Source organism: Halichoerus grypus, chromosome 12 (genome assembly GCF_964656455.1).
Source record: "Halichoerus grypus chromosome 12, mHalGry1.hap1.1, whole genome shotgun sequence".
Taxonomy (NCBI): domain Eukaryota; kingdom Metazoa; phylum Chordata; class Mammalia; order Carnivora; family Phocidae; genus Halichoerus; species Halichoerus grypus.
In genome coordinates this window covers 82999385-83027343 of record NC_135723.1, presented here as the reverse complement: position 1 = coordinate 83027343, position 27959 = coordinate 82999385, and the positions used below count along the sequence as shown (strand labels likewise).

Here is a 27959-nt window from a genome sequence, read left to right as displayed (position 1 = left end):
AGAGAAGAAACTATCCGTGCCTTCTAGGAAAAGGAGGCTGAGGCAATCTGGCAGGGGACAGCAAGCATGGCTCCCATTTCTCTCCCCCCATGGCAAATTCTATTCAAGAATCCCAACAGAAGGAGTGCTGAGGGAGCAGGGTATCAACAGAAAAGGCAATGTGAACCGGGAGAACACAGCAGAATGTGTATGTCCTTTGAGAGGGAGTGAATGTTTGTATGTACAGGGTGGGCTGTGGGGTGTTGAAGTAAAATGACACTTTCTCTCAAAGACCACAGTCTCTGTGAAGTACTGACTGGAAATAAATAACTTTATTATCTGCCATTGGGGAAGAAATAAGGCAGTCTGCTCCTTGAATGCATAAATGTAAATTGCTCAAAGAACACAGTTCATACACAGTCTTTCTGGCTTGAGAAATATTAAGCTACTAAAAAAGATAGGATAAGAAAGATGCGCATTCAGTCAGCAAAGAAAAGGTGGCCTTCCCTAGCACGTCAAGCTTAGTGCAACAGGAAAATAGTAAAGATGCAGGAGCCTGGGAAGGTAATGTCATGTTTGACGTTTCAGAAAGGATTTGGATCCTAATGACAGCTGAAAAGAATAAAAGACAAACGGTACTGCCTAGGGAGACACAAGGGGAGGGTGTCTCAGCTCCTTGGTGGACTACCCATGACTAACATGGCAGGAGTGGTCTATCCCAAATGCGAAATACCGACTGTGAGAATTCCATCATTAGTATTTTTCTTTGTCTGGAATTCCCTTCACCCAGGCTGTGAAAAGATACGTGTTGTCTTTCAAGCTGCTCTACTCTTATGCCCTGTGGCTGGTAGAAATGGGGAGCAGGAAGAGGGCCCAGTGTTGGGTCTGCAGTGATAGAGCGATCAAATCTAGCAGTTTAGTGTTCACATCTCAATCAGAGACTAAAACACCTAGATTGGTTCGAGGTCCTATCTAAAACACAAGGGAAAGGAGGGCATGTGACCTCCAAGCATGACCTCTGAGCTCTGGGAAGAATTATCAGAACATAAAACACACAAGACTTACCTGCAAGCAAGAAGGTGATAAGGCAAGTTTCCTTTGGCAAATATAGCTTGAGACGAGAACCACTGAAGACATATTCCACCACAGCTTCAGAACGACCTGCCCGCTGAAGGAAGGGCAGAAACTGCTTTGCTTTTTGGGTATCCTGGTGGATAAAAGAAAAGAATCATTAGAAAAAAAGTAATAAAATCTGAGCAAATGATTCTTTTTCTCTGTTCTAGGGCAAAAAGTCTGGCAGACCATAGAAAGCTCGGCGAATAATCGTAGGAAAAGAGACAACCCTGAAACTATGACATAGGCAAGATACCCATGTGACTTCCACAGAAGAAACAGAGTTAATCTGAAATTTCCAGAATATTCTGTGCTTCCTTCTGTTCTGTTACTATGCACTCAATGGATATACAAGTTAGGAAGGTGCTTTGAAATGAAAATTTCATTCCTCACGGGATGCAAAAAAGGGCTTCTCTTCCTTCAACAAAATCAAGGGGGAGAAGACTAATACCAACCTTTCATGGAGGTTAATTTAACCTTTAATTTTCATTAAAAAAAAAAAAAAGTGATACCCAGGCTGTGTTACATAAAGCCCCTTCCCAAGAAACCCAAAGTAGTTCATCTTTAACCGTCAATGGGTTACGTAGATTCAGAGGCTCACTGTTTTCTGAACATCAAGAGTGCAGCCTTCTTTGGGTGCCTATATAGCGAGCCTTGGTCTACGTGCTTTTCAGGGGTGAGCTGGGACCTGGGCAGACTGTTCCTGTTCCCAGCCTGGGAGATCTCTAACAATAGGACATGCTCCATGGGGACCTATTCCACATCATGTCAGTATGAACAATTATAGAAACAGGAAAACACATGAAACCTAATAGCACTTTAAAACTTTTTTCACACATAAAACACAAAGTGCATGCCCTCTACCCTCAAGAGTAACCAGACCTTGGACATTTTGAACCTCAGAGCTCTCATCTAGAGAGCTTCAAATCCTTTCAGTCCTTCAAGCTAATGAAATAGATGATAGAGTAAGCAAGCATCAAAACATCACAGTGCATGTGCTGGGGGAGTAGTCAGGGGACGTCAGAATTTCCGAGGTTTTCAGCCCAGCCAGCAGAACTGTAAACCCCCTCTGAGGACAGCAAGCTCTGCACACTTTCCTGACTCCTGCGACACAAGCAGTCCGCACTCCGCCAAGCTCTTCCTTTCTGACTCTGCTCCTAGCAACAGAGCTATTGTATCTAAATTAATGCACATTAGATAATGAAAATTTAACAAGCCATCAAGTATTTGAGAGCTTTCACAGCAGCCAGAGGGGCTCCTCTCATTCAGAAGCAGTGAGGTAGGCTGGGATGAAAACAGTATTTATAGTAATGAGATTCATCCTTCCCTTCAAACAGATTCTCAGAGAAAAGGAGAGACAGTCATCCATTCTCAGTGTCTTTAATGGCACATTGGTAAAAGGTAAGGTAACAATGAGCTTTAGTGAGTTGGGAACTCCCCCAGTGAACACTTAAGCAACACATATTCTACTCTACATATACAGTGGGACAAGGCCTTTCTGGCAGTTGGCTGAAGTCCAGAACAGTCAAGCAAGACAAATGCTCCATGGGAAAGAAAGCACTACCTGATTAAAATCCTTTTGCCACACTAGTCTAAATCTGGGACATTATTCATGAGCTGAACCAGTAAGTCGACAACAATTATTAAATTGATTATCGCAATTCAGGAGGCAACTTAATGTCTCTGAAGAGAGGGCCTTTCCCCTCAAAACTGCAGTAATCTATATTTTTCAGAAACAGACTTTTGCTCACTGTCATATGGATGTATTTATCTGGAGAAAAAAAAAAAAGGTGCTTATAGGAATAACAGCAGCTCACACACACATAGGTAGTAATACAAAAAGAAGGTTGGAGCAGACTCTCACCTTATTTTGCTAAATGATTACCTACTTTACCAAGAAAGAGAATTTCTCAGACTGGGAACCAAGGAGAAATCAAGGTACCTTACTATCAGCCATGTAATTAAACAAAAAGTTCCTGACTCTTCCTAAGTCTCAACCTACAATTTAACAGTCCTAATCCAGAAACAACAACATATGGGAAGAAGGCAAAGAGAATATGACATGCCACTGATTATGACAAAGATTAGAAGTGAAAGCCGACTATGACAACTGAAGGCATGAAAACAAATTTTAAAAGCCTACCACAACTGTCCATGTTTACTTCCAGAGGCCAAACTGCAAGACAAGACATGGAACTCCCTCATCGTTCCAAATGCTTGAAGATGATATGCCTATGAACCACCCGTTAAGGGAAAAGATAGAAAATTTCACCCAAGTTCATAGATTCTTAAGAGTAAAAAAATTCTTATCAAGTCAATTAAATTGAATGTAAGTACAAGATGTCAGCTCTTTCAAATCTCCATCACAGGCAATGGTGTCTGTCCTTCCTTGTCATCTCAAGCGCTTCCCTTGCTTGGCATGTTCCTTTTTAACACAAAAATCCTCGAAACCTTTAAAATTTGTTTAAGTGGCTCATATGAAAAGACTGATATGTCAGACTGACAAGTTCCCTCAGGTGATGTAGCCATACATCATTCCCTGCTAATTTAGCTATGGAATTATTTATTTTAGGAGTTTTGATTGTTATTACCACAAAAATGACTGAATGTGGTTAAACTCTGATTTGCCTTCCAAAGAGCCCATGCAAGTACAGCAATGTGCTTCAGTCTCTTACACTCACTTCTAAGTTTCAACACTAGGTAAATAAGAGAAAACCTGATTATGAGGAACAGTGTAACAGAGAGCAGTTTAGGCCCCACTGAGGAACTGAAGATGCCAGGTGGATCTTAAGGACAATAAAGTGAGCAAGTTCAAATGACAACATTCAGATGACATTTGAAATTCTCCAACAATCCTGAAGCAGCACCTACTGAGATTTAGTGAAATCAAAGGTTTCTTTATAACCTTATAACTCCAAAAGGTATTTTTAAAAAGCCTCAGATTTAAAGAGATAACAACACCGAGACTTAAGGCACAGAAGGCTCATTTCAAGGTAAGACTATTCAGGATCAAGTATTTCTGTCTAGAAGTCTAGTTGCAGAGACTCTCATCCTCAGGTTTTCCATGCTGTGACTCCATGTACATGAGGCCTGGGAGTCTACTCGCCACAGTTATCTGGCATAACATTGGCTCAAGGCTTTGAGAATCCAAGCAGATAAATTAGCTACAGTTTTCTGCACCAATATTCCCCTCCACTGGTGTAAATAATCAAGAAGCAACTGTACTTCTGAGCAGGTAAGTCTTTTTTTGTTGCACTGCTAGTTTTCACATTACCTGTGCTCCAAAACAAACCACACCTAAGTTATTTTCCTGTAATCCTAGAGAAGCTAATTTAAGGTTGCATTAGCTACATTTAACTTGCTATTGTGGATAGCATCTCTTTAAGGAATGTTTCTGCCTCCTCAATACACCTTGAAATTGAGAAAGTAATGATGCAACAAATGTGCCTGGGGTGACTTCATTTCAAAGGATGCTAATATCTATACCTCAGACTTACTGGAACGGAGCTTGGAATGACCCCAAAGAAAGGCAGGATGATCCTTAGAGAGAGGGAAAGGTTGTAAAGACACCTTAATTATACACTCCTACTCTGTCCTCACTTCTGGCCTGTCAGGTCAAACCTCTTCCAAATGCAGATTACATGTGTCAATGCCTGTAAGAAATTCCCTTCAGCAGGTAGATTGCCACCTGTCTCTACAAAGTACGATGTGTAAGCAAGCACATGTTGAAAATAATCTAGTACAATGAATGACCAAGTTTGGGAGAGTGGGAAAGTTGAGGACAGAAGAGGGCAGGGGAAGGGCAGGGGGAAAGGCAGAGGAAGCAGAATCCTTACATGGCACGCACAGGACCAAGGTCCTCAAGTACGCTACTTAGACGCCCGTGTCCTCTGCATCCTAGAAGAGCAGAACTTATATAAATCAAAGTTCTGTGAATTCTGGAACAGGATTTAGGCTGTCAGTTTATACTTGATGTTAGCAAAGTGAATTCTATGATTTTTCCACTGAAAATACCCATATAGTAGGCATAAACATGCTTCCTGGTGAGAAGCAAACATCACAACATACAAAACAGCACAGGGAAATGGGAATCAGAGTAAACCTATTAGTCAGCCATTAATCAGGATTATCATGGGCAAGTCTCAAAAGGGAGATGTTAATAATGAAGCTCACTAATTAGTTTTCATCATCACAATCACTCTTTGATTAACATCATAGCAAAAAGAACTAAAAACAAATACATGCAGAGCTTATTAGGGTACCATGGGGTACTCCACCAGCACATGAGAAACCACATTTGAAAGAGGCCCATCAAACCTGAAGAAGCTGCCTGGCAATACAACCGAGTCCTGCATGGCCACTGCAGCGAAGCAGGAAGGTTTCTCCCCTGTGAGCGCTGACTATCCCCTCTATGGGGTCGGGCTGAGGCTAAGGCCTCCAAAGCACATTGCTGTTTGGCTCCAACCAATCTTAATACTGAAGTGACAGAAGCTCTGTGTACAAAAGAACAGATACAGAGGGGAAAAAAAAAAAAAAGAGCATGGAGATCAGAACTAACACCAAGGATAGGACCCAAACACACTCGCTTTTTAAGCTGTACTGTGACAATTCATCGCCATAGTTACAGATCTTTTCAGGGCTCCCCAGACCAGGAGGATTTTTCCTGCAGCTATGTGGAAGACAAATCCTAAGTACCTCCTCCTCCACCAGAAAGGCAAAAAAGTCATCCATCACTCCGTGCTCTTCCTCTCTTCCACACCCTGGGCTCTATGCCCCCCCCCCCCCCGGCATTTTAATGAGGCTGTGAGTCTCTGTGAGGGACCAGCTGTACAGCATGATAGCCTCTGGATATGAAGGGGACCCTGCGGGGAGAGACCTGCGAATGCCCTCCAGCTCCAACATTTACCACAAAGCACTTAAAAATTTGAAACCAACCTTCCCTGGCTGGTTATCAATGCTTCATGGTGAGGTGTGTGTGAGGGAACTAGGGGCATAAACATCAGTGAAGTGCAAGTTTAACAGGAATGAAGTGAACACAGCAGAGAACATAGAGAAAAACACTCCTACTGAAAAAATTATAAGGAAACAAGAAAAAAAAAGGTGCTGAAAAGCTAGGCCATCAATCATCTTTCATTAAGTGCTGTCTATAGTTTACAGTTTTCTCACACTATTTACTTCCTTGGCACAGAACCTCACTCAGGCCTCCAACATGTCAGAGCGTAGGAGAAACAAGGTTTCCTGCTCTGGGCTCCACTCCTGGGAGCATGAATCAAGAGGACAATTGCAGGAGCACTAGGCTGTGAGACAGCTTTGAGCTTGGGAGGCTGGCATTCCAATCTGTGGCACCCTTAACAGAGAACGCAACCTTCCGTTTTCTCCCTTGACTCTACTCCTTTACCAATTATTAGGTTAGGATGGCCTGGCTAAGCAAAGCTTCCAAACTTGGAAGCTAAGGGCAGACCAAAGGGCAGAAGGAACAGCATGGTACACTTCCCAAATTGGAAGAAAGCCACAGAGCATGTCAGGGCAAGTGAACTTCATGCCCCAAATATGGAGGAAAAGAAATTTCTCTGCAATCAGACTTGAAAGAAACTTTGCGGATGTGCCTGTTGCTCTCAGGAGCCCTGCAAGAACAGGTGTCTGTAAATATTTGTATTTGGTCGGTCTTGTCCACCATCTATTTTCTTTCCCAAAGGTCCAATACTGATAAAAGAAAGGACTTGCAATGCTACTAAGATGAGAAGACATAACCTATGTTTAGAAGAAAAATTGGCAAAGCAGCATTCCAATCGATAATCATGGCAACCTAAGTAGGAAAAAATCAAATCGCATTACAGAAATAGATTAGGGGACCCCAGAATATGGCCTGGACTTCATCTGTAATCACCCCAAACTGGTAATAGCTTAAAGCTCCCTCAACAGGGGATGGATAAACCAGCTGCAGTACCCTCACACAGTGGAATGATACTCTGCAATAAAAAGGATACAGGCAACAACATGGATGGCTCTCAAATGCAGGATTCCATTTATAGGACACTGTGGCAAAGGTTAAAGTATAAGGACAGAAAATGGATCAGTGGCTGCCAGGGACTAGGGGAAGGACTCCAAGGGGATGGAAGAATTTTCTGGGATGATGTAATAGTTCTATTATCTTAACTATGGTGATGATTACGTGTATATACTGTAGCTTTTCAAAATGTACGTCTGTCAAAACTGACAGAATTATATTCTACAAATGATGTATTTTTATAAATTAAACCTAAATTTTAAAAATAAAAAATTGGCCTACATAGGTAGCCTATGCAAAATTTTAATTTTTAACTTAAGAAAACCTTTTTCCTAGTCAACTAATTTGTAAGTATCTCAGAGTTACAAGTTCAAAATGAAGCACTTTTCATGCTTTAGATAAACTATCTAACTGTTCAATGAATTAAAGATTTTAAAAATTGAAGCAGAAAATAGTTTAGATGAGAAAAATCATGAGGTTAGAAGAGCATAGAAAACATTTTATTGGTTTCACAAAAGCAGCGTAATAAAGTATTAATTCTTAGGCAATGGCTAAAGGAAAGCATGATGCCATCCTCAACTGGCTATGTAGAGGAAATGTTTTGTTCAAATAAAGAAAAAAAGTACTGCTAAGTACATATCCCGATTGACATTTCTTTTCTACCTTGAAATAAAATCATGTGATATGGCTTAATGTGAATAAAATAATATCCACTTCTTTATCAAATAAAAATTCTATACTAGCTCAGAGATTATTCTTTTATTGAATGACTCTCAATTTCCCAAATTTAACCAGCTGAAATTATACTGTGATAACCATTCAATTTAACCTTTAGAAATGAAGTCATTGCCTTTTAGTGGAAAAATCTGCATTTTATCATCAACAGGAAATACAATGCCCTTGGCTTATTCTACAAGACTTTTTTTGAATTATAAATTTAGCATAGAAAGAGCAGATGGTGGTATATGTGTGTGCCTCATATAAAAAGTGGAGAAGTATTTACCTAGTTATAATAAACTATCAACTATCCAAGCTTGCTTTCTTCCGATATTCAATTCTCTTTCTCTAACTTGGATGGGGTGTGAAGCTCATCAAGGTGGCGTGCCAAGGAATGTCCTTCCTCAAGTCTGCCAAACCACAGAACTATCTCAAAGTTATGACCTGTAATTTGTGAGGTCCAGAAAAGTTTCTACAAATAAACCCCACCTTCTTTCCCCCATCCCAAACTGTCCCTTTCCCCATTTCTCCATACTCTAACTTCCCAACAGATTATTACAATTTTTTCTTAAATTGATATTCAGTGTGAAGACTTTGTAAACCACAGCCCTCCCTGGAGTGCTCCCCTCCTTTCTCCTGCTGACTTCTGCATGGTGGCCCGTGAGGCCTGCCTCACAATGGATGTCGTGGGCCTTCCCTTCACCAAGACCCTGGAAATTCCCTTCACATCCTATCCTGGGTTCTGTTTCCTAGATCCACAACTTCCTCTTTCTTGGTTTATTTCCTTTCCATTAAAAAAAAAAAAAAATCCTGTTCTCATTTCATGGAGAAAAATGTCTTCTCTCTCTGAGGTCAGGTAAGTAAATACAGTATTGCTTTTGTAGTTTTATTCAGGAAAAACACTATCCACAAATACTTTGAATCAACAGATAAATTCCTTTCATTGTTCATCAGCATAGTAATAAAGTATCTAAAGGAAATTCACACACTGGAAGACATATCTTCCAATTATTTTCAGGTTAAATATTTCTCAAAAAAGAAAAAAAAAAAACAACAACCACCATGTAATTTATCCAGACTGTAGACAACAAAAATAGTTAAAGGAAGCATTTCTATGTTAAACTGGTAAAGATAACTACAAAACAATAACAGAAAAAGACCATTTACATTTAAAGCAACTGTGCTGTCGGGGGCGCCTTGGGAAGCTCAGTCAGTAAGTGTCTGACTGCTATTTTGGCTCAGGTCATGATCTCAGGGTCATGAGACTGAGCCCAACGTCAGGCTCCATGCTCAGCCCAGAGTCTGCTTCAGATTCTCTTTCCCTCTCCCTCCTGCTCATTGTCTCTCTCTCTCTCTCTCTCTCTCTCATATAAATAAACAAAATCTTTAAAACAACTGTGCTGTTCCACTTCTAAGAATGAAATGATGAGTCTTTATCGGAAAACCATCATAGACATCCTGAACATTTCTGGAAAAAGGGCATGTGACTGGTCTAAAAACACAGCTTATATATGGAAGATGACAGTGAGAATCTGGAACAAAGCAACCAACCGATCTATGGTTCTGGTATCAATTACCAGGCCACGATGAAAAAATAACAGGTTTGGAATACATTTTTTCTTTCAAAGTTTCACATCAATTTTTATCACTTCCAAAGTCTCTATAGGCAAGAGGCAAGAATTTATTACAGAAGCAGAAAATGGCCTGAGAAATAATTAAAATAGTATGTGCAGAGTAAAGAATTTAAAAGACAGTCTGATGAAGCACAGGTTTCATATCATGGGCAAGTCAGGAACTCAGGGGCAAGGAAATTGATGTCATGCTAAACTCTACCCCACCTGAGATAAGAACCCAACTTCAGAAAGAGATAAAGAAAAAAAATCAGTAAGCAAACTGTGACATAAAATTTAAAAAAATCAAAATAAATATTATAAAAGATTAGAGGATTAAAATAACTACAACACCCCCTAAAGTAGTTTGAACATTCATTTTTGCCTGGAGACATACGAATTTATGGCCAATTAATCCTAAAGAAAGCTTTCTGATTATGTCTAATTCGTTTTCTTGAAGCCCTACATTTTAAAAAATTTTATTTAAATTCAATTCAATTAATTCAATTAATTAATATGTAGTGTATCATTAGTTTCAGAGGTAGAGTTCAGTTATTCATTGGTTGTGAAGCCCTACATTTTTAGAGTTAATAAAAATAGATAATTTAAAAATCTGGAAGAGAAAGTTCTAGTTTTTGAGACATGGAGAAAAATGACAACTATTATGGCAGAAGTTTATTATTAAGACAGAAGGCAATGTTTTGAAGAATGTATCAAACCAAAAATCTAATCTATCAAATAAAAAAATCTAATTAGATTTACAGATGATGATGTTAAAAACAACTATATGGTATCCTTTGGCATAAGTGTCCACTTTATGGGACTGTTGTAAGAAATAGTTAGACTATGAATTAGCTAAGGGAATAAAATGTTGTTTATGAAAGAAAAGAACAATCGAAATAAATACCCAAGAATAGGAAGCTGATGAAATAAATTACAGTATATCAAGAAGACAGAAGACTAGGTAGACATTAAAAGTATGATTCAAGAAGACATTCATGTGTAAAAATATAACTGGAAAAGAAAATTAAGCACCTATTATGTGCCAGGCACTGTTCAAGGCGCTGATTGTGTAGTTAAGAATAAAACAAAGTTTCTGTCCTAAAAATAGTTTATATCATTTAAAGGGGAGGGGTGGGGAAAATTTTTTTAAAAACCCACATTTTGGTAAATAGATGTATTTTTATTGACAAATTTCTGATGGTAGTAGTAGAGATCATTTTATTCCTTTGGCTTATTGATTTTTGATGCATTTAAAATAAAAAAATTTGACAGAAATTTGTGGTACAAAAATGTGTAAGTTTTTGTTTTCAAAAGAAAATATATTAACATTCAGTGCTGATTCAGCTCTGCCCAGATAAACTCACAAATTATTTAGGTCAGATAACTGTCTCTCCAGTTTTTTAAGAGCCAAATTCAACATTTTCCACAATGATAATAGGCTTAAATTTTAAGGGAAGTACCCTTACAGAAAAGGGTAGTTAGAAATGTAGTGTTTTGGATACACTGGGAAATTCTAATTCTTCCTCAAGAAAAATACAGATTTAACTCTGCCTCACCTAGTGACTTTACAATTCTGGTTTAATGTAATCACATGTAGATACTGTATTGGGGTTGTCAAAGTATAACCCTAAGGATCTAGCTTATCAATGGAAACCATGTACCCCAGAATGCATGAGTGATGGCGGAGAATTCAAAGAGTTTTGATCAACATACCCAAAGGAATTTGGAGGATCTCCCATCATTGTCATACCTTTGTCCAAGAGTGCATATGTAATTACGGATGCCCTGGATTTCTTACACATTGAAAACTACACAGACACCATCATTACACACATTTGTCTACTTACTATTCTTAGGAAACTCTTAACAGTGATGGCATAGAGCCACTAAGACATTGTTCCTGGGGATAATCCAGTTGGGACAATTAGCTCTTGCTCCTTATGCCCCTTCAGTCCACAAAAACTGCTCCAAAGTCACCAGTAACCGGTTTTGCGAAATCCACTTGATAGTTCTCAATCTTTGTCTTTCTTGACCTTGAAGGAGCACGGTCAAGTTTTGTGTTGTAAGGCTCTCTCCTCTTAGTTACTAGGATTTTCCTCTTGATAGCTCAGGAAGCACCTTTTTAAAATTTGTTTGGCGGGTTACACCCCACCTACACATGATCTTCAAATTTTGGAGATGAAGGGCTTGGCCTAGGGGCTCGTCTCTCGATATTCTCTGGGAATTTTGTATATTCACACACATATATATATACCCAACAGCCCTAAGTTCATGCATGAAGCCCAGGCCACTTTTCAGGGCTCTGGACCATTTGCATGGCTCATGGGTACCCCAGCTTTAACATGTCCAGAAATTCTTAGTTTCCCCCCCAAATCTACACCACCAGTGTTTACCATATGGGAAAAGCAGCACCACCAATCACCCGTTATTTGTAGTCGGGCACTTACAGTGCTCATGCATGACACCCGGTTTCATCCCCCTGATGCAAGCAATGGCCAAATTCTACCTGTCCTACCACCAAACTAGATCTCAAATTTATCTTTCCACATCTGCCGTCACAGCCCCAGTTCCAGCCACTGTTCGGTCTTCCGGGAACCAGTGTCCTAAAGTCACTCTTGCTTCAAGTCTATCCCCAACAGCAGCCAGGGTGGGGGCAGGGACAATATATGATTATAAAATGCTGACCCAATTAGTCCCTCCCTTGTCAATGATTTCTCATTATTCTTCAGACAAATTTCAAAAGCTTTCCTCAAGGATCACAAAGTAAATGTTTCAATCATTTGCTGTCTTAATTCCAGTCACTATCTTCAACATTCCAGCAATAATGGCCTTGCCTCTTGAACCCAAGCAACTTCCTACCTCAGGACTTTCCTGTACACAGTTTCATTCTTTAGCCCTGAACAAGAGCTTCGACTAACTCCTTTAGACCTCATTTTAAAATCACTTAAAAGACTTTGTCTGACCACGTGGAATAAGCTCTGGCCCTGAGCACACACACTCACTACTAGCACAAGTGTAATTATAGAAGGAATTGCAGGGGCGCCTGGGTGGCTCAGTGGGTTAAGTGTCTGCCTTTGGCTCAGGTCATGATCTTTGGGTCCTGGGATTCAGCCCCACATCCAGCTCCCTGCTGTGGGAGGGGGCAGAGCCTGCTTCTCCCTCTCCCTCTGCCTGTCGCGCCCCTTGCTTGTGCTCTCTGTCAAATAAATAAATAAAATCTTAAAAAAAAAAAAAAAGAAAAATTGCATATGCCCTATAAGGACTGTAACTGTCTTGTTCAATGTTATATCCTCAACACCTGGCATTGTAAGCAGCACTCAATAAATACTTATGGTTTGATCATTCATTCACTGACTCAACATGACAAATGCATTTAAAAAACTGGCCAGATGGCATATGTTAAATGTCTAAAGAAATACAGGGGCGGTAAAAATACTCAGAAGACGGAGCTTATGATCTGGGACTTGAACTGGATAAAGAGTTTAGAATACAAATACAACTGATGATGGTGGTGGTAGTTATCATGTATAGAGGACTTTCTATATGCCCTGTAGGATGCTCAGCAATTTAATAATAATCACCACCACCATGTGAACCACTGCCCTCGGTTAAGCTCTTTTTGTGTCAACTGTTTTAAGTACTCTGCACGTATTAAGGCATTTGACCACACCACAATCTAATGAGGTAAGGGCCATTATTATTCATTTTACGGTGGAAAACTGTGGTATGGAGGAGTTAAATAACTTCCTCAAGGTGACAAAGTCATAAGCAGTGGAGCCAGGACTTGAGCTTGGCTCGTCAGATATTGGACCCATGCTACTAGTCATGACTCCATACTGCCACTATATTGTAGTAAATAATGCACCCTTTCTGCTGCATCCTTCTACAAGTCTGTCCACTTCTAGCTACTAATCAGCACAGTTAACCTTGTACCTAGCAGCCAGGGTCACATAATTTTCCAAACACAGTTATCAGATTGTTTTAGGTCACCACCTGGCAAATCAAATCTAAACTAGGCTCTGTGAAGAGGTACAAAAAAAGACCTCCCTTTCCTAAGAGTTTAGAAACCAGTGAGGAAAACCACTGCACATGTCAACTTGAGAATAGTTACCAATCAAAAAACCAATAAGAGCAAAATCATGGTAGTAAGTGATCATGTAAATGCCCAAGAAAGTCCTGATCAGAAGGCAGTGAGAATAGAAAGGGGAAACTGCCTGGAAGAAAAGACATGCCCCAAAGGAGGATAAAGGCATGGTCAGGAGAGGTGAAGAGACAGCCATTCAAGAAACACTAATTAATAACACAGAACTGAGAAACTGAAACAGGGGGCTAGGCTGAATGACATAAAAGAAAATAAAGAGTTTCTACAGTGGGTGAAGTATCTGGACATGCTACAGTAATGTATTATCAAAAGAACTCCAAATTCAAAACCTTGGTAATAGCCTTTATTCTCAGACACCTCCCAAATCCGATACTGTCTTAGGAATTTTTATCATTTCTTCCTGAGAACACCATTTCTTGAAGAACTGAGGCACAAAATTACTAGGTAATTTCAAGCTGACCCTGCGCTCTGATTCAAGGATATTTATCTGGATATCAACACTGCAAAGAGAGTCCAAAATTCTGTACAACATATTCTGTAAGGAATATGTTGGAAGCATGCTAAATAAAGCCTTAAAATATGAGTAAGCAGAATGTCTATGTTAGTAAAATGACTTACTTTGAGATGTTTATATAAGCAATGGCCACAGGACAAGATGAGTTCAACCTAAGGCTAAGTAGTATTATGATGGTGAAGTGGAGAGTGAAGCCAGGGCTGGCCAGAAATATTTCAAGTTCTATCACATCACTCAGCAGCCATGGGACAGAAGAGACAAACCCAATCACACACCTGAACCTGGGAATCAAAAATTTTATCAACTGCCTTCAAAATATCCTAACGTTCATTTAGCTAAGCCTGTAATGGGCTCATTTAACCAATTTGGACCCATGAAATCGAATCAAAGAACAATACCCACATGTACCCAGAGAATGGGAAAGAAAACTCAAGAGCATGAACCAGCGATACCCAAATCTACACTAAAGGCCACTCCCTGTGGAAAGACGTGTCACTTCATTTGGAAGAAATGCTCCTGAACTCCCTCAATTTCCTTTCTCCTTCTGTTGAACAAAGGAAGAAAGGAAAAAGTCATTATTAGAGCTCAGGACACTTAAATGAAAGCCAGGACCCTGTTTTTAAGGGGCTCATTTGCATGCATTCCTGTGTGTGAAGTCATAGTTAAATAAGGAATCAGAAGGGAAACAGAAAAATCTGTGGCAAGAAAACTTCCTGAAACAGAGTTCAGTGAAGGGACGTATCAAGTCTGATTATTTTGGAAAGAAGAGGTTTTATTATCAGACACAACAAATAATAAATGCCTGTCTTTGATAGTGCTCTACCTCTGGGCAAGTCACTTGATCAAATGTTTCTTCAGAGGTGCTGAATTGCACAGCTGGGACACACTTAGCAAATGTCAAATTGTGCCCTGTCTTCAATGTCCAATCTCTTTACCTCCACTGGCTATGGTGCCTGAATTTTCCACAACAAAAGCCTATTGGTGAACATAATGGAAGACAAAGTAAGGTACAGGGCATGGAAGCAGGCATTCTGTAGATGAAAGAGACATTCACTTTACAACTTTAAAAAAAAAATTACATTCACAATGAAATGACTCTTCACATTTCTAGGTATACAGCAGGCAATCAAAGACCTTTCAAAGCACATAATTACATGATCTCTTATTGCCCAATTTATAAATTGGTTTTCTATTTCTCTTGTTTCTGCAATTGCTTCCTCTCTCTTTTTTTTTAAAAGATTTATTTATTTATTTGAGAGAGCGAGAATGAGAGAGAGTACATGAGAGGGGGGAGGGTCAGAGGGAGAAGCAGGCTCCTTGCTGAGCAGGGAGCCCGATGCGGGACTCGATCCCGGGACTCCAGGATCATGACCTGAGCCGAAGGCAGTCGCTTAACCAACTGAGCCACCCAGGCGCCCTGCTTCCTCTCTTTAAGAATAATTCCCCCAAATGGAAAAATTGTGACTATTTATTTATTTATTTAAAGTAGCCTCCACGCCCACTGCAGAGCCCAGGGTGGGGCTTGAACTCACAACTCTTGAGATCAAGACCGAAGCTGAGATCAAGAGTTGGACACTCAACCGACTGAGCCACCCTGGTGCCCCCAAATCGTGCCACTTTAATATAAATATAAAATGAACACATCAAATGTTTACTTTAACCCACTAATTAATGAGGAAACCAAGAAGATATTACAACTTATTCAAAAGAGAATCTGACGACCACGTATACAGAAGGCAACCAGGATGCGGAAGTGAATTTACTAAAGATGCAAAACCGCAGAGTAAGACGACAGACTGACAATGTAACATTTGAAATAATTTCTTTTACAGGGTGGAAATCAACTGTGTCGTATGTACAGGACCACATTTGTACAAGCAGGAAATCATCTGCATCACATCAGGCCTTCACAAGTTAAATTCTCTCTCTGCAGAGGTGCAAAACTGCTCACCACAAAGGAGCAGACCCTGACAGAGTCAGATAACCCCAAGGGGTTTACCAGGCAGAACCTAGGATTCCTCTGAAAGAATACCGAGTAATCTTTGTGCCTGTCCCAAAGCCTTTAACAATTTCTCCGGATATTCCCAACTAATGGAGATGAGATACTATGTCCTAAATTTAGTGCCCTATGGTGCAAAATGAAGACCGCCACTAACAAAACCATGCACACACACATAAAAGGAACAGAAGTCAACGGAAGAGTGGATTTAAATTTGTAAAAGGAGGTGCCTTAAACATAACCATCACTAACTGTGGTAAACACTGAAATACAATCTTGAAACAATTCCAGCATCTCTTTCCAGGTTTCATTGAGAAACTCATTCAATCTGAGAAAGACTTCTCTCCTCTGCTCACTGAAAGCATAAATGCTTTCAAATTTTGTTAGAAGGAGAAGGGGATACCCCTGCAGTTCCGGGGAGTTTGAATAGAGAGCTTCAGAAAACAAGAACTGGCCACAAAGGACTACTATGGCTGAAAGAACAATGGACAAAAGACAGTGAAGCAATGTCCTCAACTGCTAGGGATAGCAACTAGCTAAAGCAAACTCCACCAACACAATCAAGGTCACCTTAACAACATCCAACTCTGGAGGGGAGGAGTGGGGAAGAGAGGAAAAAGGTAAAGAGAAGAGAACACACCCCCATCCATCTTAGCAGCCGAGAAACTTCCATGGTAGCTGCCACTTTGGCATCACAGGTACCTTGTGCCACGGGGCTGCAGTACATGTTTCTGTGCTGCGAGAATCCAAGTCAATGAGCTGCACGTTGCAGTCTACTTGAAGTTCAAGAACCCTGAGTGGGGACAGAGGAATAAGGGAATAGAGGAGCAGTATCTTCCCCTAGATTAGCAACAACTTGAACTTCCAAATATATAGGAGAGATGAAAGAAAACAACCATAAGAACCCATCACCAGTACTAATCATGGCCTCCCCACAAGGGGCCACCATATTTAGGGAGCACATCATGCTTGCTCTAGAGAGCAAGGTCAGCAGACAGCGAGGGTTCCTATGGGATTTCCCCAGGGTGGCAAATGCAGAGCCCAGCCGTGGGGCCAGTGGCTATGGTGTGAATGGAGCTCTAGTGCTGAGCAATCCTCCAGGTCACAGAAGCCCACCAGGCAGAACCACAGGCTTTGGCCTTGTGTAGTTGGTACAAAAGGAACATGAGAATGAGATTGGAGGCTAAGAAAGAGTAAGAGAGGGAAAGGCTATTAAAACAAAACAACAAACAAGAAATGCACAATGGTGCCATCAAGGTACAGTGATTAGAAAGAACAGAAAGGTGGCTGAAAAAAACTACAGATTAATGCAAGAAGACCACCTACACATGCGGGCCAGAAGACATGAAAGGGAAACTAATTTCACACTGACCTAACTTAGAAAGCCTCTGGGTGATGGTGTGGCTTTTACCTTCTTTGCACTTACTGGGCAAACCAGTTTTAAATTCTCTTTAGCCAAAAAGAATATTATTATTTAACTCTTGCATGGAGGCCCAACTTCATGGGGAGTTAGGGAAAGAGAACCTCTGTAAAGGGCCTCTAGCCTCTTGCAAAAGGAGGATAGCTTAAATACCCCAAGGAAAAGAGGACAATACAAGTACAAGAAAGCACTGAAAAACTATGAGCTGAAGGAAAAAGGTCAGGAGAAAATGCTACAGAAAAATCCTATCTATTTACTTTTTGAATTTATTTATTTGAGAGAGAGAGAGAGAGCACGTGCGCATTTGGGGGGGGGGCAGGGTGGGGAGGGGAGGGACAGAGAGAAAGTCTTAAGCAGACCCAGCACTGAGTGCAGAGCCTGACACGGGGCTGGACCTCAGGACCCCGAGATCATGACCTGAGCCAAAACCAAGAGTCAGATGCCCAACCAACCCCTATTTATTTATTTTAAGGGAACACTTCGATCTGTTATGTTTGCAAGTTAGAATCTCACTGGTAAATTCAACAAGTATACATTTCATGATATACTAGAGCAAGAGGGTCCCAAAAATCTGACCTTCTACTTCCTACCCCCAGAGCTAGTCTTTGGATCACTCCAGGCCCTACTCTAATACTATGCATGTCCAACAAAATCATCATGGAAAGGTTACAAGAAAGTTCCCATGTTAACAAGAGCAGGAACCAAAGTCCAAGTGAACACAGCAGCAGTTAACAGAAAAAAAGACACAGGGATTTACTGGAGGCAAGGAAGGAAAGCAAGCAACAGCAATATTAATAGAGGAGTTAACACGACTCCCTATCACGAAGAGGCAGAAACGTTCAGAGAAGGGAAACTCCATCTGAGGGACCTATAGAAGTATGACTAGAGAGAACGGGATGCTGGCCCCAGCTCTATCCTCTTGCACTGCTGGCAACAAACAAAGTTCCTAACTCCTCACGCACCAGGAAAGAAAGAACAGACACAACAGGAAATAGAGGGAGAGTGAAACAGACCGTGTGACTCACTGAGTACTACTCACGCAGGAAGGGAAAAGGAAGGAGTGGAGGGAGGCACAGGAAGAAGTCAGTGCGTGCTGCCTGCAACCTGAGGAGTGGGTAGCTCCTCAGAACAATAATTGATTTGTCTGATTTACCAGAACAACAGTAAGCCACGCACCAGCCCCATTTTATTGCCTGTTTTACATTCTATATCTGCAGGAGATCGTATTTATTACAGAACAGGCTACAGCAAAAACAATAATAAACCTAAGATAAGAAACAGTCTTATATTCTACTGACACGCACATTCCAACTTTTGTCTGCCGGTAAGGGAGGGAGTGGAGACTGGATCAAGGAAAAACAAACCCTGCTAGGAATAAAAATGCGAATCTATGAAGTGAAGCAGTCACTACAGAACCATCCTCCAAATCAAATCAGATCTAGTGCCAAGTCTGTCAAATTCTTAGTTGGTTTCAAATTCATAGGAACATCCTGGCCTAAAGGAAACCAGATGATTACAGGAAAGACAACAATGACCAGTACTTAAAATATTCCACTTTCTTCACCTTGAAAAATTAGAAATAAAGGAAATTACTAACTTCTTCAGGATCCAAATTACCAGACTGGCAGTATTTTTTTCCTTAGTGGTTACCCTGAGAACAGATGCAAAAGATGCAGAAGAGCCAGGTCTAACAAAACCCCGTCCAAAAGGCGGGGTTCACTCAGTTGGTGTTACACACACAAATGCTGTGCACCTTATGGAAAACACAGCACTCAGCTGACATTAATGACAAAAATCATCTATATTAACAAGAAAACAACAGAGAAAGGAATCACCCAAAAGTTGGGAGCTAACAACATTTCTGAAAAATCAAAAACCTGTAACCGGCTCACAATACAGGACGTAGTGCAAGAGGCTCTAACGGCGTAGCAGAACACAGAGTGAAAAACACGCCGAGTAGCCAATACACGTCCGGTCCTGTCCCGGAAAGCCAGCGAGTGGGTACGAAAAGGCCTCCCTGTTCCACTACCCAGAGGCTAGTGTCTCTCTTCCCGAAGCAGGTGCTCTGCCTCCTGCTCCCGTGCAGGGATTACTCCCTTCCTACCACAGGAAGGCAGCCGCGCAGGCCTTAACACCGGCTAAGGCTCCATGCGAGGCCTTTTAAGGCACTCTTAACCTTTACACAGTGAAATCATCTTTGAAAGTGCAAGAGAAGAGATACGGACGACGGGGAGAAACTCAACCCTAAAAGTTGGAGGCCATTAAGCCTAGAACAAATTACATCATGACATTAAGATCTTCTGCATAGCGTATTTCTTGAGTGTGTTTAGGAGACAAAAATGTGATTAGCTTATATGTCTTTTGTTTTTATTCCAAGGATGTATATTGAGATGGCAAGAGGTATTATGCATAAATACTGGTCCACACTAAGTGATTTTGGCAGCATATTGCATATCCCATCAGCTCAACAAACACTTCCATTTATCATGACCTACACCTAAGAGGCGGAACGATGAACTGGGGAGAGACCCAGATAAAAAGAAAAAAAAAAGATTCAGTAAGTTTTACAAAACCATTATCAATGTGTGTATTTCATTGCTCGTATTGGGGGTGTTTGGTCTTCATCCACCTGTAAGCTATTTGCCTGTCTGATCCCACATGCTCACCTGTCCCTTGGACAGTAACATCACCAACATGCTTCAGGAGCCCAACACACACATACTCAACACAACACTGTGAAGGAAAGAAGCGAGGGGTTAGAAGCAAAGAGACAAAATTCCTCTATTACAGAGGGCACCAAAACAAAAAAAAAAAAGAAAAAGAAAGCCTGCACTCAGAGCTGAATCATGTGTGATGGAGGTAGACAAGGTCACTCTGACATCTATTTAAATAGAACAGCTTTTTCACTTTCTCTCTCCCACTTGTTCAAGCTTTCCTTGTTTATTTATGTGGTAACTGAGGGAGATTTAACTCACATGTATTTTTAAGTAACAGAAGAGCAAACCAATTCTCCAAAATCAAGACAGAAAGGAGAATAAAGATATGTATGAAAATGAGCTATAGTTGGGGAAGGAAGAGAGAAAAAAATAGGAAGAAAAAAAATGAAACAAGTTTCCTTAAGACCGTTGTTGCAAAAAGGAATAAAAGACAACACCAAAACACATCAAGTTATAAGTGGAAGATTCAAAGACAGCAATAAAAAGCATCAGGATACTACGTTGGCAGGTGCCAAAAGGACAGCCCCGAGGCAAGCACGCCTCCATTCAAAAACCTGATAAGGACTTCCCCTCACTGCCAATGGGAAATCTGAGCAAGAACATGAACTCCACAGGCCAAAAGGCATCACACCATCCTCAAGGTTTAATTCAGCTTCTAGAAGGCCCTGGAATGCAAGCCTGACATTAAGTTTTTGGGTGGGCACATCTGGCCCTGGTGTAGAGTCGTCAACGTTGTGTTTTCCAAAACCATTATTTATAACTTTTTTCTCCCTCCAGTTGAACAGCCAAAAACTTGCCCTTTGATTACTCCACCATCTTCAACAAAAGAACATTAAGGAAAATATTGTAGAGAATAGCACAGGAGACACATGCAGCAATTACCACATAAGTCAACGATCACTTGGCAAGGTGAGCCACAGGAAAACTAGGCGTAATACCAGCAAGCCAGGAGTCACACCTGTTAACAAGGAGCCTCAGCAGATACATCTTAGTCACCTGGGGCTCGAAGGCCCTTGGCAACAAGTTTCTGGGCTTCAGAGGAATCTTAGCTACAAAGAATGTGTATCAACATACCTCACTCATTAAACAGAGGCACGACTCTTTGACAAAAGTCCACCACTCCATGTAGGGAACACCATTTAATCTGTAGTCTGAAGTGACTGGTCAGGGTAAGAAAAGCTCAGGAGAATCCCATTGCTCAAAATGAACACGGTACCACTATTCCTAGGCAAGGGGCAGCTGGCCAGACACATTTATATTAAGCAGTCACAAGGAACAATAAGCAAAGTCTCAGCCAGGCTCGGGAACACAACATAACAAGAAGATAATACACTCTAATCCATCACTGCTGTGGGCTAGGCTGAGCTCTAGAAGCTTTTGTTTATAGGAGCATTTTCTTCTGGGTGCCCAAGGCAAGCTCCCTGAGTATCCAAAAGCTTAAGATTTACCAGCCCTTCCTCAGTCATCTCCCCTGGGCAATGTGGTCCCCCTTACACATGACCTGGATCCCCTCCTTAACCCTAAGTTACTACGGAGTTGAAATGGATGGTGTGTGTCCCAGGAACAGAGGGTAAATTGATGACCCAACGAAGCTTCTCTGGGCACCTGATCAAATCAACACCTAAGCGGCTCACTCTTCCCTCAGTTGGTTCTGTTTCTCTTCGTAGCAACTGCTTCCCAGTGCTGCTGCTTCCCTTGCCCACTTGCATGCGAGGATTTGTATCAGTTCTATTCACTGTTACGTTCTCAGTGCCTAGAGCAGTGCAGGCACAGTAAGCACTCAAATACGTGCTGAATAAATACTTGTCTCAACTGACAAAGGCATCCTCTTCAGCCAAGAGATCCCAAATGTGCAAGGGTAAAGTCCTATTCACTAAGTAGTCATTTGGACACAGCCCTTTGGGAGCTCATAAGTACTTGCGCCTTCCATTCTTCTATATCATCTACATGTACGAGCTCACAGGATGTGCGCACATCCCTCCCACTCAGAGACAACCAGAGGAAAAAGAAGCCACTAATTTTTAAGGTTGTCCTAAAATCTACACTTGACCTTTTTCCATTAAGACTTTCTAGTCATAGTGAGAACTGAACAGGGATTTAAAAAGGAGGTAATTTTTTCTTACTACAATTGGGAAGAAATATCTTCTAACTCCTCATAATGAAAAAATGGAAAAGCAACACAGTAACAGTTCAGGTGAAGAGATAGGAGGAGGTTTTATGCCCTAGTTTGAATTCTGCTTTTTCAGAATATAAAATAGGATCTCCATAGATGCAAAAGCAGCAGCCCTGGAAAAATTCACATTCTGGGTCTGAAAACAAACGAGTTACAGAAAACACATAAGCTGAAGTCCTTTGGTGAATAAGCAGCCAAGCTCTTGGCGCCTCTGAGCCACACAGCTCTATTCAGGGACACAACTCACCCCAGATATGTCTGCGACACGGTGGATAGGCACTTCCTTCTTGCTGTGCAATCCTTTGCCATTCTTAATAGCTCTGTAAAGGAAGAAGAAAAAACCCAATTAATATACAAATCACATTAGGAAGGGGTAGGTGGGTGGGGAAAAAAGCGGTGAGAAGAGAGGTTGTTCAAATTGGGGGGGGGAGGGTGTCTATCACTACACAAGTCACACTGCACACTGCTGAGTAGCCAGTCTCTGCAGGAGCATTTGGTAGAGGGGAGAAGACAAGCCAGCTCTTCTAAGCCCAGTTCCGAGGACTTGGCTGCTAGTTTCAGCTAACAGCGTGCCTGGTAATCCTGCCTGGTAATCGGAGAGAGCTCCCAAACTTGTTTCCAAATTAAAGGCATTGTTCCAGGCACAAAAGAAGAATCAGTTGGAAGAGCACACTCCTAAGAAACAGAAGTAATAATGTTTCTTCCTGCATTTAATCACATGAAACATTTTAAATGCAAAATATGCAGCTAGTGTTCCAATTCTAATGGAAATAAGTTCCTCCCAGGTAAAAAGATAAATTGCCCTGAATGAAGAAACACTATATGGAGAAGTCATTTTTAAGAGTGGGGAAAAAATTAGCAAAAACTACGTAACTGACATTAAGCCTCATTTTAAATCAGATTCAGGTTATAACAACACAGCAGATTTAGCAGGGGATTTGGGGGGGACTCTGTCACACATCTGATCACTGGTTGGTTTGCTCCAATCTCCCATCTTTTATCTCCTAATCCCCTGAGTGGTAGCTTCAGGGACGGAAGCCTAAGCAGCATCACTGGGTGTGATCACTCATGTAACAATGGACCAGAGAATAAAAGCTGATGGGTAAATCACTAAGTCACTACACTATTAGGGAAGACCTTCCTATGTACTGCCACCCTGCAGACCAAAGCAAGGAATATTTTTGAGTTTAGAGAATGGAAAATAGAGATTCAGGGGTGTACCCACTCTCCAGACTAGCCTTTTTAGAGTTTCTGAATTCCAGACAAAGTGTAGAGAAAAGTGCCCAAACCAGGATCAGTATGTCGGACCCTCACACTACACAGCAGCAACCACACTTCTACCTTACGCCGCTCAGGCTCTTACTTATTAATGACCAGAAGGAGAGGCCGATACACTGCAGGGCTTACTTTCAGGTCCTAACTTTCTAAATCAAACTCACATATACCAAATAGAGTGGGAGTTAGTTGCCCAGTGCAAAGTGGCACAGTCCTACTTATATACTTGGGATGTTATCATCCACCCCTCACCTCTGCCTCCATCTCTGGGGATCTCTCACTCAACTAATCTGAAAAACCTTCTATTCAGAAATAACTTACTATCTACTTTCTATTCCATGACAAGGGTAAGAAACGAAAGTACAGATGTTTAATAAGAAAAACAAAGCAAAACACTCACTCTGATCTGCACTGCTAACTGAAAAAGCATTTCTGAGTTCCTTGAATTCCCATGGTTCCTCCTGAATTTGAATCAAGGGCTTTAGCCTTAGAAATTGCAAGTGGGTCAGAACTTTCCATTTACAATTTAGTGCAGTGATTTATCATTCAGGGAATGTGTTAAATGATCACAGACCAGGGCTGGTTCTCAAGATACACTACTAGTACCTCGGGATTTGCAAACTAATGGCAGAGGATGGGAGGATGACTTACATGGAAAACCAATGGCTGGAGGCCAACAACAGATCTGACTCTTCCACCCCGCAAAGCCTGGCAAACATCCTCTGCCACCAACAGGCTCTCCTCATTTTGCTACCATAAACTCGAAGGAGCAGCCTTGGGAACAAGAAGCCTCCGTGAGGTGAGGCAGGCTCACAGCCACCCTGATTTAACTCCCCTTCTTCAAGGCGAGGCCTGCTAAGCCTTCTGCGGGTCCTCTGGGGGCACAAAATGCCTACAGCCTTATTCTCTTCTAACAACAAGGACAACCAAAATAAATGGACCTGCCCTATAAACAGATGGGCTCGTGTGACAGCACTGCTGAACTCGTGGCCCTTCCTGGGGGCTGGACAGCAGCTCATAAACTACAGGGAAAAAAGAACAGGGCCTGAGCAGTAAGTTAGAAAACAAAGGTTCTCGAGGCAAAAGCAGTGAGGTGATAAACTAAAATTCTGCTTTCTTTTGGTGACCTCAAAGTAGCTCTGTGCCCAAAGCAGAAATCCAGGACTTAGCCAAGATTAAGCATGCTTAAGGGAGAAAAAAAATAATACCTTAAAACCAGAAAACATGAATTAAAAACCAAAATTCTATAGAATTAAGCCTTAATAAAAAATGTTTAAGAAAAACTTCTTTATGCTCTACCTTGTTCCTAAAAAGGAACTATCATTTATTTGCATATAGGCATTAATTTTGGAAAAACCTTCAAAGACTTAATCTTTTCATACTTATGATTGCTAAATTAGATCAATTTTGGGCACATTCAAGAGGCAGCAAGAAAGCAGTATTTTATTACCACTACGTATAAACAGAGAAACAGTTCTCACTGTTAGTTCTTAAAACAGAAGCAAAATTGAAAGTTAATAATTTATAAACACTAAGTAAAATAATGCCCAGCTAGGAAGCACTCTAAAGGGTAAGTGGTACACCGGACAGAGGCGGCAAAGTATGAGGGCTCTCTGAGAAATCAGCTAGCTACACGGTCTAATTCAGTGTGGGTCTCCTTCCCTGTGCTGAGGTTGCTTCAGCTTTTCTTCCCAAACTGCTGCAGAAATGACCCGGGAGGCATCCCCGGAAAACCTCCCTCAGCCTGAAACAAGGCTGATGCCACAGCAAGAGCTTCTTCTCAAGAGAATATCTGGGGGAAGTACATCCATGCATGTAGCTCAAAGAGGAAAGGAGCAAGCACCAAGAGTGGCAGGCTTGCCATGGTTCTTTGCCAAAGGAAATATAATATACATCTTGTTCCAGGACTATAAGGATATGTGACATGACTGCCTACTAACTGTTGCATAAATGGTAAATAAAGTGGAGATGCAGCGTCTGCTGCTTTGTCACTACTTCTCAGTGGGGCCCCCTGCATCTTATGGAACCAAGTTTCCCTGGGTTTGGGAAGCTTGGTCTTTGAGACCTGGGAGGACAGTCAGGTAGCAGTTTGCTTCCACGGAAACCCTCGCCACAGAGCCAACACCTGACTCCCCTCCCCACACTCCCTCTCCCTCTCCCTGCAGGCTGCAACCACAGCTCAACATCCCTTTTCATTAGGCAAGGAATGAAACTCCTGACTTCTAAACTTCTCCTGCTGTGTCTGCTTAATAGCTGCTTTCTCACAAAAGCAGGCTGGTGCTCAGGCCAGCCCAGAGAAAGGAAGCAGTGGGGCAGAACACAGCCTGCTCCTCTCAGAAGCTTTCCTCTCTGGGAAGCAGCAGTATAAGGATGGCAAAGCCAAGAGGTACCAATAATGGACAGAAATCATCACCAGGCAGGAAAAGTGAGTGTATGTCCACCTACATACGCAAAGGGGTAACAGGGCAGAAGAGGGATAAAAACTCAGCTTTCTAGAAGCATCTAGAAGCCACAGTGTGGGAGAGGAATCCCATTCCAATCACTGGAAAACACTTTTCTTTCTTTGAAGTTCGAAATTCTCATGTATGAGATGCTACTGCCTCCCCAGTTGAAGTTAAAACATGAACTTTGCAAAGACAGGTAAGAACACAGTTTAAGCGAGATTACGTCCACTGCCTCAACACCACAGGAATAGAATCTTAGCACTCTTAATGCAAAGGAATAGAGTTTGCTCTAAAGTTTTAAGGTCCCTTGCTCAGGCAGTAAAACCTAAGGACCAACCCTCTCCAAGGCACCACTGACATGCAACAGTTCATCTTGTGCCAACAAACAGGCTGTGTGTGGTCTTTAATTTATTTTTTAATTTTTATTATTATTTTTTAGGCCATGGTCTTAATTCCAATTCAATGATGGTAGATTGTTATTCTCAATATATATTTTTGAGAAATTACAAAGAAAGCCAAAGTCTTTACAGTTAGATCCAACCTGACCCAATCACAGAACAGTGGTCTCATCAGGAATTCTTAACCTGGGGACATATGTGAGCTTCACACTTAGGATGCTGGGAGTATCTATAAACTACCCTGAAACGATAGAATTATACATGTGAATTTTTCTGGGGAACAGGAGCTTCCAACAGGGTTTCATAAGAACTACTTTCATACATAAAAGAGATCTAAAGAAAACAAAGTAATGGAAAGCAGAAATAGCATACAACAGAGAGGGAGCCAGGGAATGATGAGGCAAAGGAGGATGTAGAGCTGAGAAAGATCAGGAGATCCTGAATCCATAATTTCCCCTTAACAACACTTTCCTGGTAATGAGGAACCAAAAAGTCCCTTAATTCCTTCTGCTTCATCACCTACATCCAATATTTTCTTCCTTCCTAATTGTACTCACATGGCCTTTGTAACCCTATTGGGCCAGGCCCTCCCCAATTTATTCCAAGATAACATTAGGAAATTTTTAATTAAACTCATTCAATCCCTTTTGATACTGCACATTTGACACTGCACACACTGTTGCATGACTTCTCCATAAAAATCTATTTTGTTACTTTGTTGACCTACTTTTATACCCAAAACAAAGACTACCAGCCTTTGACATCAAGTGAAAAATACAATATTTGGTTTTCATGGGCCTCTACCATATGGTCCCAGTTTATGTCCTCACATGATTTCCATATTACTCCTTCCAATCCAATTAGGCCCACGCTCTCCATGTGTCCTGTGTGTAAGTTACTCATTAGGGGTGCCTAGCAAGGTCCAAACTACAGAATGGAAAGAGTTATAGTGTATCCATAGCAACAACCTCACCACAATCATAAATTAGTTACCACCTCAGGAATACTTAACCTGGGGTCCTACCTAGGTAAGCTGCAGTTTGTATGCTGGGAGTCTCTACGAACTATACTTTGAAATGATAGCAGAATCATATTCTCATATATACAGTTATTATATTTCATCTATACATGAGTGTTTTGTGTATCATTCAGTTCAGCAGGCAATTACGAAATGTAATACATTACTTTCAAAGTTCATTACACGTTACTCTATTTCTTGTAGGTAGACTTGAGGCCCTTTGAGGGTTAGGATCTTGTCCTTAATATTTATAATGGTGTTTGACACGGAAGCTATGTTCACATAAGTTCTATAACTCAGGGTCATCTAGTTCCATTATTGTGTGCCAGTAAAGCTGAGCAAATGACTGGTGACTGACTAACACGGAATGCTGAAAATATTTCAAATTGGAGACATGGGTAATGCCCAAGTGACTGCAGGGCAGGAGAGTGAGGCTTGCTGGCTCTCTTGGATACAGTTTCATGATCTAT

The 27959-nt window shown here is 41.2% G+C and overlaps 1 protein-coding gene across 1 annotated transcript in view; it reads right to left on the bottom strand.

Annotated features, from left to right (window-relative positions):
* SND1 (staphylococcal nuclease and tudor domain containing 1) overlaps positions 1-27959 on the bottom strand; it is a 407421-nt gene that overhangs the window by 147435 nt on the left and 232027 nt on the right. Inside the window, exons 14-15 of the mRNA XM_078059536.1 lie at positions 22602-22674; positions 1045-1186 (exon numbers count right to left, since the gene is read on the bottom strand). Coding sequence (XP_077915662.1) covers positions 1045-1186; positions 22602-22674 — 215 coding nt within the window. The remainder of the gene's footprint in view (positions 1-1044; positions 1187-22601; positions 22675-27959) is intronic.